General features: G+C 43.2%; 1 protein-coding gene across 1 annotated transcript in view; it reads left to right on the forward strand.

Moving 5' to 3' along the window:
- AHNAK2 (AHNAK nucleoprotein 2) overlaps window positions 1-13286 on the forward strand; it is a 64272-nt gene extending 50986 nt beyond the window's left edge. Inside the window, 1 exon segment of the mRNA XM_067554954.1 lies at window positions 2-13286. Coding sequence (XP_067411055.1) covers window positions 2-12263 — 12262 coding nt within the window. The 3' untranslated portion in view covers window positions 12264-13286.
- Window positions 13287-14899: the final 1613 nt, after the last annotated feature.

Consider the following 14899-nt stretch of genomic DNA (forward strand, 5'->3'; position numbering starts at 1 on the left):
TGGTGGAAGGGCTTGAGCTGAAAGCTGCCGGTGTGGAAGGGAAAATTAAGATGCCAAAATTTGAAAAGCCAAAATTTGGAGTTACACTTCCAAAAGGCAAAGTGCCAGAAGGCGAGATCAGCTTACCCAAAATGGAAGCTGATATTCCCAAGACACAAGTCGAGGCCCAAGTAGCTGGAATAGGTTTGAAAACTCCCAAACTAGAAGTGGAAGTTGATGTTCCTGAAGCAGAGACTCAGGTTTCCGGGTGGAAAATGCAAATGCCATCAGTCAAAATGCCCAAAATGCCTAAAGCTGACGTTCAAGCACCAAAGGTGGACATCAGCCTCCCGTCAGTGGACGTCACCCTGCCAAAGGGCCAGGTGGAGATCCAAGGCCCAGAAACAACAGCTCAAGTGGTCAAGATGGAAGGTGAAATAAAAGCCACAGGAAAAGAGGCGAAAGAAAAAGAAAGTAAGTTCAGTATGCCAAAGTTCGGTTTCCCTTCATTTGGATGGTCCACCACAAAAGAGACCAGTGGTGGAGTAGCAGAGGTTGAAGCAAGCCTCAAAGAGCCCCAAGTGACTATGCCATCAGTTAGGGCAGAAGGAGGCATAACAGTGTCAGGACCTGAAATCCAGGCTCCAAGTGTTGAACTTGAAATTGGGACTTCTGCAGGAAAAGATGGCGAGAAGGGGAAAATTAAAATGCCTGACGTTAAGCTGCCAAGTGTGAAGCTTCCCAAAGTCAAGGCTCCCCAGGTACAGGTCAGCCTTCCAAAGGTGGAGGGAGAGATTGCCCTTCCCAAACCAGCAGCTGAAATAAAGGAGGGTGGATTGGAAGTAAAAGGTCCCGACATGGAAAGCGGTATTGAAGTTGAGACAGGCAAAGCAGAGGCAACAGGGATGAAAATACACATGCCAAAAGTCAAGATGCCTAGCATGAGATTTTCTAAACCAGAAATCAAAGCTCCCAAAATAGACGCGGATGTTAGTTTACCCAAAGTCGATGTCACGCTTCCCACGTGTGATGTCAGTCTTCAAGAAGCTGACCTGAAAGCACCCGCTGTGGTGGGAGGGGTCAGCATCTCAGCACCCGGCGTCAAGATTCCCACAACAGAAGGCTCCATTCAGCTGAAGAGTCCAGGGATAGAAGCTATGGCACCATCAGCTGAAATTGCGGTGGAAGGGCTTGAGCTGAAAGCTGCCGGTGTGGAAGGGAAAATTAAGATGCCAAAATTTGAAAAGCCAAAATTTGGAGTTACACTTCCAAAAGGCAAAGTGCCAGAAGGCGAGATCAGCTTACCCAAAATGGAAGCTGATATTCCCAAGACACAAGTCGAGGCCCAAGTAGCTGGAATAGGTTTGAAAACTCCCAAACTAGAAGTGGAAGTTGATGTTCCTGAAGCAGAGACTCAGGTTTCCGGGTGGAAAATGCAAATGCCATCAGTCAAAATGCCCAAAATGCCTAAAGCTGACGTTCAAGCACCAAAGGTGGACATCAGCCTCCCGTCAGTGGACGTCACCCTGCCAAAGGGCCAGATGGAGATCCAAGGCCCAGAAACAACAGCTCAAGTGGTCAAGATGGAAGGTGAAATAAAAGCCACAGGAAAAGAGGCGAAAGAAAAAGAAAGTAAGTTCAGTATGCCAAAGTTCGGTTTCCCTTCATTTGGATGGTCCACCACAAAAGAGACCAGTGGTGGAGTAGCAGAGGTTGAAGCAAGCCTCAAAGAGCCCCAAGTGACTATGCCATCAGTTAGGGCAGAAGGAGGCATAACAGTGTCAGGACCTGAAATCCAGGCTCCAAGTGTTGAACTTGAAATTGGGACTTCTGCAGGAAAAGATGGCGAGAAGGGGAAAATTAAAATGCCTGACGTTAAGCTGCCAAGTGTGAAGCTTCCCAAAGTCAAGGCTCCCCAGGTACAGGTCAGCCTTCCAAAGGTGGAGGGAGAGATTGCCCTTCCCAAACCAGCAGCTGAAATAAAGGAGGGTGGATTGGAAGTAAAAGGTCCCGACATGGAAAGCAGTATTGAAGTTGAGACAGGCAAAGCAGAGGCAACAGGGATGAAAATACACATGCCAAAAGTCAAGATGCCTAGCATGAGATTTTCTAAACCAGAAATCAAAGCTCCCAAAATAGACGCGGATGTTAGTTTACCCAAAGTCGATGTCACGCTTCCCACGTGTGATGTCAGTCTTCAAGAAGCTGACCTGAAAGCACCCGCTGTGGTGGGAGGGGTCAGCATCTCAGCACCCGGCGTCAAGATTCCCACAACAGAAGGCTCCATTCAGCTGAAGAGTCCAGGGATAGAAGCTATGGCACCATCAGCTGAAATTGCGGTGGAAGGGCTTGAGCTGAAAGCTGCCGGAGTGGAAGGGAAAATTAAGATGCCAAAATTTGAAAAGCCAAAATTTGGAGTTACACTTCCAAAAGGCAAAGTGCCAGAAGGCGAGATCAGCTTACCCAAAATGGAAGCTGATATTCCCAAGACACAAGTCGAGGCCCAAGTAGCTGGAATAGGTTTGAAAACTCCCAAACTAGAAGTGGAAGTTGATGTTCCTGAAGCAGAGACTCAGGTTTCCGGGTGGAAAATGCAAATGCCATCAGTCAAAATGCCCAAAATGCCTAAAGCTGACGTTCAAGCACCAAAGGTGGACATCAGCCTCCCGTCAGTGGACGTCACCCTGCCAAAGGGCCAGATGGAGATCCAAGGCCCAGAAACAACAGCTCAAGTGGTCAAGATGGAAGGTGAAATAAAAGCCACAGGAAAAGAGGCGAAAGAAAAAGAAAGTAAGTTCAGTATGCCAAAGTTCGGTTTCCCTTCATTTGGATGGTCCACCACAAAAGAGACCAGTGGTGGAGTAGCAGAGGTTGAAGCAAGCCTCAAAGAGCCCCAAGTGACTATGCCATCAGTTAGGGCAGAAGGAGGCATAACAGTGTCAGGACCTGAAATCCAGGCTCCAAGTGTTGAACTTGAAATTGGGACTTCTGCAGGAAAAGATGGCGAGAAGGGGAAAATTAAAATGCCTGACGTTAAGCTGCCAAGTGTGAAGCTTCCCAAAGTCAAGGCTCCCCAGGTACAGGTCAGCCTTCCAAAGGTGGAGGGAGAGATTGCCCTTCCCAAACCAGCAGCTGAAATAAAGGAGGGTGGATTGGAAGTAAAAGGTCCCGACATGGAAAGCAGTATTGAAGTTGAGACAGGCAAAGCAGAGGCAACAGGGATGAAAATACACATGCCAAAAGTCAAGATGCCTAGCATGAGATTTTCTAAACCAGAAATCAAAGCTCCCAAAATAGACGCGGATGTTAGTTTACCCAAAGTCGATGTCACGCTTCCCACGTGTGATGTCAGTCTTCAAGAAGCTGACCTGAAAGCACCCGCTGTGGTGGGAGGGGTCAGCATCTCAGCACCCGGCGTCAAGATTCCCACAACAGAAGGCTCCATTCAGCTGAAGAGTCCAGGGATAGAAGCTATGGCACCATCAGCTGAAATTGCGGTGGAAGGGCTTGAGCTGAAAGCTGCCGGAGTGGAAGGGAAAATTAAGATGCCAAAATTTGAAAAGCCAAAATTTGGAGTTACACTTCCAAAAGGCAAAGTGCCAGAAGGCGAGATCAGCTTACCCAAAATGGAAGCTGATATTCCCAAGACACAAGTCGAGGCCCAAGTAGCTGGAATAGGTTTGAAAACTCCCAAACTAGAAGTGGAAGTTGATGTTCCTGAAGCAGAGACTCAGGTTTCCGGGTGGAAAATGCAAATGCCATCAGTCAAAATGCCCAAAATGCCTAAAGCTGACGTTCAAGCACCAAAGGTGGACATCAGCCTCCCGTCAGTGGACGTCACCCTGCCAAAGGGCCAGATGGAGATCCAAGGCCCAGAAACAACAGCTCAAGTGGTCAAGATGGAAGGTGAAATAAAAGCCACAGGAAAAGAGGCGAAAGAAAAAGAAAGTAAGTTCAGTATGCCAAAGTTCGGTTTCCCTTCATTTGGATGGTCCACCACAAAAGAGACCAGTGGTGGAGTAGCAGAGGTTGAAGCAAGCCTCAAAGAGCCCCAAGTGACTATGCCATCAGTTAGGGCAGAAGGAGGCATAACAGTGTCAGGACCTGAAATCCAGGCTCCAAGTGTTGAACTTGAAATTGGGACTTCTGCAGGAAAAGATGGCGAGAAGGGGAAAATTAAAATGCCTGACGTTAAGCTGCCAAGTGTGAAGCTTCCCAAAGTCAAGGCTCCCCAGGTACAGGTCAGCCTTCCAAAGGTGGAGGGAGAGATTGCCCTTCCCAAACCAGCAGCTGAAATAAAGGAGGGTGGATTGGAAGTAAAAGGTCCCGACATGGAAAGCAGTATTGAAGTTGAGACAGGCAAAGCAGAGGCAACAGGGATGAAAATACACATGCCAAAAGTCAAGATGCCTAGCATGAGATTTTCTAAACCAGAAATCAAAGCTCCCAAAATAGACGCGGATGTTAGTTTACCCAAAGTCGATGTCACGCTTCCCACGTGTGATGTCAGTCTTCAAGAAGCTGACCTGAAAGCACCCGCTGTGGTGGGAGGGGTCAGCATCTCAGCACCCGGCGTCAAGATTCCCACAACAGAAGGCTCCATTCAGCTGAAGAGTCCAGGGATAGAAGCTATGGCACCATCAGCTGAAATTGCGGTGGAAGGGCTTGAGCTGAAAGCTGCCGGTGTGGAAGGGAAAATTAAGATGCCAAAATTTGAAAAGCCAAAATTTGGAGTTACACTTCCAAAAGGCAAAGTGCCAGAAGGCGAGATCAGCTTACCCAAAATGGAAGCTGATATTCCCAAGACACAAGTCGAGGCCCAAGTAGCTGGAATAGGTTTGAAAACTCCCAAACTAGAAGTGGAAGTTGATGTTCCTGAAGCAGAGACTCAGGTTTCCGGGTGGAAAATGCAAATGCCATCAGTCAAAATGCCCAAAATGCCTAAAGCTGACGTTCAAGCACCAAAGGTGGACATCAGCCTCCCGTCAGTGGACGTCACCCTGCCAAAGGGCCAGATGGAGATCCAAGGCCCAGAAACAACAGCTCAAGTGGTCAAGATGGAAGGTGAAATAAAAGCCACAGGAAAAGAGGCGAAAGAAAAAGAAAGTAAGTTCAGTATGCCAAAGTTCGGTTTCCCTTCATTTGGATGGTCCACCACAAAAGAGACCAGTGGTGGAGTAGCAGAGGTTGAAGCAAGCCTCAAAGAGCCCCAAGTGACTATGCCATCAGTTAGGGCAGAAGGAGGCATAACAGTGTCAGGACCTGAAATCCAGGCTCCAAGTGTTGAACTTGAAATTGGGACTTCTGCAGGAAAAGATGGCGAGAAGGGGAAAATTAAAATGCCTGACGTTAAGCTGCCAAGTGTGAAGCTTCCCAAAGTCAAGGCTCCCCAGGTACAGGTCAGCCTTCCAAAGGTGGAGGGAGAGATTGCCCTTCCCAAACCAGCAGCTGAAATAAAGGAGGGTGGATTGGAAGTAAAAGGTCCCGACATGGAAAGCGGTATTGAAGTTGAGACAGGCAAAGCAGAGGCAACAGGGATGAAAATACACATGCCAAAAGTCAAGATGCCTAGCATGAGATTTTCTAAACCAGAAATCAAAGCTCCCAAAATAGACGCGGATGTTAGTTTACCCAAAGTCGATGTCACGCTTCCCACGTGTGATGTCAGTCTTCAAGAAGCTGACCTGAAAGCACCCGCTGTGGTGGGAGGGGTCAGCATCTCAGCACCCGGCGTCAAGATTCCCACAACAGAAGGCTCCATTCAGCTGAAGAGTCCAGGGATAGAAGCTATGGCACCATCAGCTGAAATTGCGGTGGAAGGGCTTGAGCTGAAAGCTGCCGGTGTGGAAGGGAAAATTAAGATGCCAAAATTTGAAAAGCCAAAATTTGGAGTTACACTTCCAAAAGGCAAAGTGCCAGAAGGCGAGATCAGCTTACCCAAAATGGAAGCTGATATTCCCAAGACACAAGTCGAGGCCCAAGTAGCTGGAATAGGTTTGAAAACTCCCAAACTAGAAGTGGAAGTTGATGTTCCTGAAGCAGAGACTCAGGTTTCCGGGTGGAAAATGCAAATGCCATCAGTCAAAATGCCCAAAATGCCTAAAGCTGACGTTCAAGCACCAAAGGTGGACATCAGCCTCCCATCAGTGGACGTCACCCTGCCAAAGGGCCAGGTGGAGATCCAAGGCCCAGAAACAACAGCTCAAGTGGTCAAGATGGAAGGTGAAATAAAAGCCACAGGAAAGGAGGCGAAAGAAAAAGAAAGTAAATTCAAAATGCCAAAGTTCGGTTTCCCTTCATTTGGATGGTCCACCACAAAAGAGACCAGTGGTGGAGTAGCAGAGGTTGAAGCAAGCCTCAAAGAGCCCCAAGTGACTATGCCATCAGTTAGGGCAGAAGGAGGCATAACAGTGTCAGGACCTGAAATCCAGGCTCCAAGTGTTGAACTTGAAATTGGGACTTCTGCAGGAAAAGATGGCGAGAAGGGGAAAATTAAAATGCCTGACGTTAAGCTGCCAAGTGTGAAGCTTCCCAAAGTCAAGGCTCCCCAGGTACAGGTCAGCCTTCCAAAGGTGGAGGGAGAGATTGCCCTTCCCAAACCAGCAGCTGAAATAAAGGAGGGTGGATTGGAAGTAAAAGGTCCCGACATGGAAAGCGGTATTGAAGTTGAGACAGGCAAAGCAGAGGCAACAGGGATGAAAATACACATGCCAAAAGTCAAGATGCCTAGCATGAGATTTTCTAAACCAGAAATCAAAGCTCCCAAAATAGACGCGGATGTTAGTTTACCCAAAGTCGATGTCACGCTTCCCACGTGTGATGTCAGTCTTCAAGAAGCTGACCTGAAAGCACCCGCTGTGGTGGGAGGGGTCAGCATCTCAGCACCCGGCGTCAAGATTCCCACAACAGAAGGCTCCATTCAGCTGAAGAGTCCAGGGATAGAAGCTATGGCACCATCAGCTGAAATTGCGGTGGAGGGGCTTGAGCTGAAAGCTGCCGGTGTGGAAGGGAAAATTAAGATGCCAAAATTTGAAAAGCCAAAATTTGGAGTTACACTTCCAAAAGGCAAAGTGCCAGAAGGCGAGATCAGCTTACCCAAAATGGAAGCTGATATTCCCAAGACACAAGTCGAGGCCCAAGTAGCTGGAATAGGTTTGAAAACTCCCAAACTAGAAGTGGAAGTTGATGTTCCTGAAGCAGAGACTCAGGTTTCCGGGTGGAAAATGCAAATGCCATCAGTCAAAATGCCCACAATGCCTAAAGCTGACGTTCAAGCACCAAAGGTGGACATCAGCCTCCTACCAGTTGATTTTACCATCGAAACAGCAAAGGTGGACTTTCAAGGGCTAGATTTAGAAAGTAAAGTAAGTACTGAGAGGGAAATAAAATTTGGAGGAAAAGGCACTGAAACGAAAGAGGGTAAGTTCAAAATGCCAAAATTCATACTGCCATCTTTTAGTTGGTCATCAAAGAAAGAAACTCTTATTACATGTGATTCTGAAAAAACCCTTGAGGAACCTAATTTTGCCGCTTCATTAGGAGAAACAGAATCTGAACTCACATTAACTGTGGCTGAGATTCAATGCCCAAGTGTGGAACTGGATAATGATATACCTTTAGGAAAAGATGGTGAGAAGGGTAAAATTAAAAAGCCTCAATTTAGCATGCCAAAGATATCTCTTCCTAAAATGAAAGGTCACAAAGCACAGGTATCTCTGCCAAAATTGGAAAGTGATGTTAGTGGTTTTAAATCAGAAAATGATGATGTTTCAGTGAAGATATCAGGTAAAGGAAGCATTGGAGATGTAGAAGGAATTGCCATAAAAATGCCAAAAGATAAGATCTCTACTTTGGAATTCTCAAAACCAGAAATCAAAATTCCAAAAATGGATGTGGATGTTAGTTTACCTAAGGTTGATGTCACGCTTCCTACGTATGATATGAATATTCAACAAGCTGACCTAAAACTGAGATCCGCTGGTGCTGAGGTCAGCCTGTCAGCCCCAGATATTAAGTTTCCAAGATCAGTAGGATCCACGGAGTTGAAGAGTCCAGAAATAGGAGTTGAAGTACCACCAGCTGGAATTACTGTGGATGGAATAGAGGTGAAAGTTGAAGATCTTGAAGGGAAGATTAAAATGCCCAAATTCCAAAAGCCAAAGTTTGGAATTTCACTTCCTAAAGGGAAAGTGCCAGAGAGTGAGGTCAGTTTACCCAAAATGGAAGCTGATTTTCCCCAGCTAAAAATGATGACAGATATTGCCGACATTGCTGTGGAAGCACGAACAACAGAAGATGAATCTGGCATCTCTAGTGAAGAAACGGAATCAACAGGCTGGAAAATAAAAATGCCCAAAATACCTGAAGCAAATATTAAGGCACCAAAGGTTGACATTAACCTCTCATCTGTTCACGTTTCTGTGCCAGTGGCAGAGATTGTCATTCAAGATTCAAATATGGCATCTAACACAGAAAAGGCTGAGGGAGAAATAAAATGTGTAGATACAGATGCAGAAAGGAAAGAAGGACATTTCAAGCTGCCAAAATTCAAATTGCCATCATTTAGTCGGTCACCAAAAAAAGAAGCAAGCATTAAAGCTGATTTTGAAGCATCTCTGGAAGAACCTAAAATTACTGTATCATCAGGGAAAATAGACACAAAAGTAGCAGAAGTTGTAACTGAGGATCCGGGTCCCAGCATGGATCTTGATATTGAAATATCTACAGGAAAAGAAGAACAAAAAAGCCAAATTAAAAAGCCTCAATTTATCATGCCTAAAATTTCATTCTCCAAAATTAAGGCTCCTAAATCTCAGGTTAATCTGCCAAAAGTAGAAGCTGATATTACTGTTCCTAAAACAGAAAGAGATGGAGAAGACTTAGTGCAGATACCTGATATAGAAAGCAGTCATACCAAAAACATAGAAGAGGGAGCACAAATAAGTATAAAAATGCCAAAAGTTAAGATCCCTACTTTGGAATTTTCCAAACCAGAAATCAAAGTTCCCCAAGCAGGCATGGACATTACCCTACCTAAGGTCGATTCCACCCTTCCTACATGTGATGTGAGTCTTCAACAAGCTGACCTGAAGTCAGGGTCAACTGGTGACGATGTCATCTTGTCCACAGGTATTAAATTCCCCACAGAAGAAGCTTCCATTGAACTGAAGAGTCCAGAAACAGGAGTTGAAGGACCATTGGCGGTGAATGAAATAGAGGTGAAAGTTGAAGGTCTTGAAGGGAAGATTAAAATGCCTAAACTCCAAAAGCCAAAGTTTGGAATTTCACTTCCAAAAGGGAAAAGGCCAGAAAATGAGATCAGCTTACCCAAAATGGAAGTTGGAGCTCCCCATCTTACGACATCAGATATTGCGGACACTGTTGTGGAATCTCCAATGCTAGAAGTTAAATCTGACGTTTCTGATGTAGGAATAGAGGTTTCAGCTGGTAAAATGAAAATGCCTCAAGTTTCTATCACAGACATTAAAGCTCCAGAGATGGATGTTAGTCTCCCATCAGTTTCTGTTTCAATCGCAGAGCTGGCTATTCAAAGCCCTGAGGTGGAGGATATGAAAGTGCAAGGAGAACATGAAATGAAGTCTGGAGAAATTCAGTCTGAAGAACATCAGAGCTGGTTTAAAATGCCAAAATTCAGAATGCCAACATTTGGTCGGTCATCTTCAAAGGAAAAAAGAGGTGACAGTGATAGTGAAGGGAGCCTGGAAAAGCCTCAAGTAAGAGCTCCTTCTGTCGAAATACAAACTGTAAAAGATGCTCCTGAATATGCAACATCATTGCCAGGTGTGGACACTGAACCTGCCGCTGGAAAGGATGTTTTGAAAGGTAAAATCAAATCTGCTAAAGCAGAGATTCCAAAAGTGGGAGTTTCTTTCCACAAAGGGAAGAGTTCTGATGTTTCCTTGTCAAAGTTTGGAGCAGATGTTTCACTACCTCCAGAAACAGCAGTCATTAAAGTGAGCATTCCAGAAACTGAAACTTATGCTGATGTAGTTAAACGCAGTGTTGAAGGACAAAAATTGCAAACACATATTCCAAAAGCCGTGATGCCTAAGGTAGAACTCTCTGCATCAGAAACCAGTGCTTCAAAAACTAGTGTGGACATCAACTTCCCAAGAGTTGATATTACACTCCCTAAGTGTGATCTGGCCCTTCAAGAACAAAAAGCCAAATCAGAGTGTGCAGAGGTCCCAATAGCAGAACATTCCATTGAACTGAAGAGTCCAGAAATAGGAGCCAAAACATCGTCTGTTGAAATTGCTTTGGATGGAACACAGAAGAAATTAGACATCCTCCTTCCAAAAGTAGAGCTGGACATTCAACACCCAGATGCAGAAGTTAAAACTGAAAAGCTAGGGGGGGTGATAAAATCTACAGGAAAGGATGTTCAAGGAACAGAAAGTAAATTAAAAATGCCAAAATTCAGTGTACCGTCATTTGGATGGCCTGCGACAAAAGGAACAGGAGATGTTGCTGATGTTAAAACCAATCTTGAAGAGCCCAAGTTAGGTGCTTCAGGAATTAAAATGGATGCTGAAATAAGTGCTGCAGACCATGAAATGGAGTTTCGAGCTGAAAGTGTTGAAAAAGATATTTCTGCAGGTGTCGGGGTGAAAGTGGAAGATGGAGATGAAGCAAGCAAAATGAAAGCATCTAAATTTAAGATGCCAAAGTTTGGAATGTTACATTCAAAAGCAAAGGGTTCTGAAGTTGATGTATTTCTCCCAAAGTTAGAGGCTGATGTTTCACTGCCTAAAACTGAACTAGGCATAGTGGAAATCCACTTTCAAAAAGCAGATGGATCCATTGACCTGAAAAGTCCAAATTCAGACCTTATGGAATCATTGATGAGGATTTCAAAGGACAAGCCAGAAAAACGTAATGAAAATATAGAGGTAAATATTAAAATTCCCAAGTTAAAAATACCAGCTTTCACTTACAATGCACCCACTGTTGAAACTGATGTTTCAACATCAAAAGTGGCAACAGACGTGAAAGCTGCTGGTACTGACACTGAAGCATCAAAACTGGAAGTAAGCACTAAGATCCAAAAAGAAAAACCAGAGTCTGCAGGTGACAATATACAAATGCCAACAGCCAAAATTCCAACATTGGCTGAACCTGACATTAAAATGCTGAAAGTAGACATTAAGCTTCCGTCCACAGACTCTTCTGTTTCAAAAGCAGCACTACAGACTCAGGGATCGCTTGCAGAGGGTAAAGAAATAAAGACACAAGGTGAAGTAGAATTTGGACATGTTGATATCGAAAGGCCTGAGACTTATTCCTCTCAGATAGTGAAAGAATCTGAGATTCCTTCATCAGAAATTAAAACTCCTACTTTTGGATTTTCACTTCTCAAAGTGAAGATACCTGAATCACATGTTAAACTAGACATGCCAGTCCAGCTACAGTCTTATACAGAATATAAAAATGGGGTGCCTGAGAGGGAAGTTCACCAACCTAAACTTTCTGATGAAAGTATAGGGGTGTCAATGCAAAAGACCGACACTGCTGAGTTTAAATTCTCTGGCAAATCACAAAGGGAGACTGATGAATCTGATGAGGTAGTATCTTCCAGTGTGAGTTTGCCAAAACTGAAAACCCTAACAGTTGAAATGCAGCCTTCCAGTAAACTTGGAGACAGTCAATCTGATAAGCAACCAGAGGCAATAACTGTATCTCCTCTCTCTAAAGATGATGAAATAGCTAAAATACCAGAAGATGAAAAAGATATGAAGGATCAAAAAGAAAAACCTGACAGTAAAAGACCTTCTGGCAGATTCAAATTTTGGCTTCCAAGTATTGGGTTTTCTTCCTCCGTTGATGACACAGGCTCAGATTCCAAACCTGAAGTCCAAAAATCAATTCCAGAAGAAACCCAACCTGTTGACTCCTCTGAATCAGATATTGATTCTTCTAAACAAACTGAAAAAACTGGATGGTTTAGATTTCCCAGACTAGGCTTCTCATCTCCATCAAAAAAGGCTAAAAATGTTGACAAAGAAGAACAGACAATTCTAAAAGAAACAAAAACGTCAGATGAGGAAAGTCCATCAGAGAAACCTGAAACATTTTTTGATGCAGAAGAAACCTTATCACCTAAAGAAGAAACAATGAAAGGTGAAGAAAATGAAACTAGAGGGACTTCATCTAATGTTCAAGTTTCTGGTGCGATAGTTACATCTTCAGCAAGAACTGAATTAATTTTGTTGGAGAGAGAAAGAGCTAGTCAGCAAAGTATTCCTGAAGATACAAACAAATGAGTATTTTTTTCTGATCTAATCATATATGGGAAATTGAAAGTAGAACAAACTAAGAGAAAAACACATGCAGAAAAATGTTGTCTTCCCAAAGAGTTTTCCAAGAAATGAAAATGGAACAGACCTTAAAACTGACATTTATGAAAACGGTCTACGAAACATCCTTTACTACACTGGCATTTCAAGCATATGAACATACTGTAGCTTCTAATGAAAAATTTGTTTCATAAGATGTATACAAGAAGAAACAAACAACTACTGAGGAAAAGGAGGCATTCATGTTTTAACAAAGTCTGATAAAAATTCTCCTAACCATGCAAAATGGAGCAAAGACAGTGAAAAGATTTTGTTAAATATAATTCTCTAAAACATGCCAGTTGTGTTTAGGTTATACTTTATTTGCAGAAAGGAGTATGAAGCTACTGCTATGAGGACTAGAAACATATGTAACTGTTTAGATCTTATTTTATTAAATATATTTCTGCCTTGGTGTTGCTTTCTTATGAAAAATATATTTTCTTTATATTAGATAGAGCAATATTTGTATTCCATGATCATTTTAAAATGTAGAACAAATAGAAATAATACTGTATATATGGCAATGCTTTTTTATTTAGTAGGGTGAGCAATATTTAATCCTTAAACAAATAAAAACTTCAGAAAATGCTCAAGATTCCTGAAAAATATATCCTGCTGATTCAGATTTTCAAAATACCAAAATAAAATAGGGCAACTGAGAAGAAGAATAAAAACAACGAGATAAGAAAGTTCATTGTGTATATACTTATCGGAATAGTTAATGCATAGACTGAGACATATGTGAGTGGAGCTGCTGGAAAGCTTTTCCAGAGAAATAAGATGTAAATAGTTATTTACCTTTTGTTTATATCAATGCTTCTCTTACTTACAAAACCAAAAAGGTGGTATCGTACGTTAGCCTTTATTGTACATGCATTACTAAAATGTTGAATGTATTTCTCAATTCACAGTGCAGTCACCATATGGATAATAAACACAGTAACATTATTATTGTGATCATTTTTTTTATTATGAAAACTGCAATACAAAGTAGCATGAACATTGCTTAAAAGGCTGGGGAAACTTTGGATTAAGCCTAACTCTCTGATGAAGCTGGTGTAGCTGCGACTTCAGTTAGATGGGAGAACATTTTTTTAAGCGATGTTGGTACTGGCTACTACCTAACCAGTGGCTATTCACCGTTGTAATTCTGCCTATGGTATTTTCACATATACACTCACACTTCTTTATCCCAGTTTCCACATCTTATTCCCCTCTCCCCCTCCACCTATTCAGTTTAGTAGGGGCTAAACAAATATAGCAGAAAAAAAAACAACTGGAATGTACTCGGGTGTATTTGGTGAGTCCCAAGTCATAGCTTGCTAAATTAATGTATTCTTCACCCCCCCCCCTTCCTCGACTTACCAACTGTCCCAAAGGAGAATTCCCCCAAACTGCAGTCACCAATAAAAATTTCTCAACAGTTTCCACATAGCGGTACTGGACAACCTATACCACTTCAGGCCAAGCTAGACTCCACTTGGGGTTGCTCTAAGTTGTGCCTGGCTGCTCACACAGCCCCCACTGGCCATTGAAGCTGCTTTCTCCAGTGATCTCTGGTGGCTGGAATGTCTGTAGGCGGGTGGGCACAGTTTTGAACAGAGCAAAGGAAGAATAGCATGGCCAGACCAGAGAATCATTAACGATGACCACTGTGGTGCTAGAAAAAAAGGAAATCTTGTTTACAGCATTTCAAATAGAAGCAGACAATGGTCTCAAGGCTTATTTCAAGCTCACAGAGCATTATAGTTAATAATAAATACATGAAAAACACTCCCAGTGTTGGGTGCCCTCCATTAGCAACCCAAAATTGAATCCTCTAAGCATCCCCTATGGGAATTGGATAACTTTGCATAAGTGAGACTGTTAGAAAACAGAAAGAAAGGGGCGGGGGGAGAGGAGACCTTGAAAATGAAGCATGAGGTCATACTGGTTGCACAGTAAAAATGAATATGGTGGACTGGAGAAGAACGAGGTGAAGATGAAAGAAAAGAAAAGCCAATAGAGAGTCTCTCCAAAAAGGTCTACGATTGATAATGGAAAAATGGAGGATTTGAGAAAAAGCAGCTAGATTCATGTGAAGGTCTAAAGGAGACTGAAAATGGGACTGTCCAGCAGAAGAGTTCATTAGGTGGTGTGCAGAGGAGGAGCGTAAACCAAAAGAACATAAGGATACTGTCTAAACAATAAAGAGGAGCAAGAGATTGTCCATCAAGAGGGTTAGGGAAGGCTCTTACAGCTCCAAGGCAATGTGCATACTGATTCCAACTCAACAATGGCTATTAAAAAATGTGTTCAGTTATTATCTGAAAGACACAAAAATGTGTGCTAGGCACCGCACAAAAGAAGAGGAAAATGCAGTTTGCCCAGAAGAGCCCACAAGCTGGATTTGACACAACACAGCAAACCAGAGTCATACACACACAGAAAAGAGAAGAGGGAGGAAACAAGTGTTTTTCCCAAATGATCACACAGTCACTCAGTAAGACATGCACACCTCTGTATGGTTACATTATTTGGGCCATTTCAATGGTTTAATCTTTACCCCCGACTTCTCAAAG

This window comes from Emydura macquarii, unplaced genomic scaffold (genome assembly GCF_026122565.2).
Source record: "Emydura macquarii macquarii isolate MOO-44397 ecotype Brisbane River unplaced genomic scaffold, CSIRO-AGI_Emac_v2 contig_1551, whole genome shotgun sequence".
In the NCBI taxonomy this organism is placed as follows: Eukaryota; Metazoa; Chordata; order Testudines; family Chelidae; genus Emydura; species Emydura macquarii.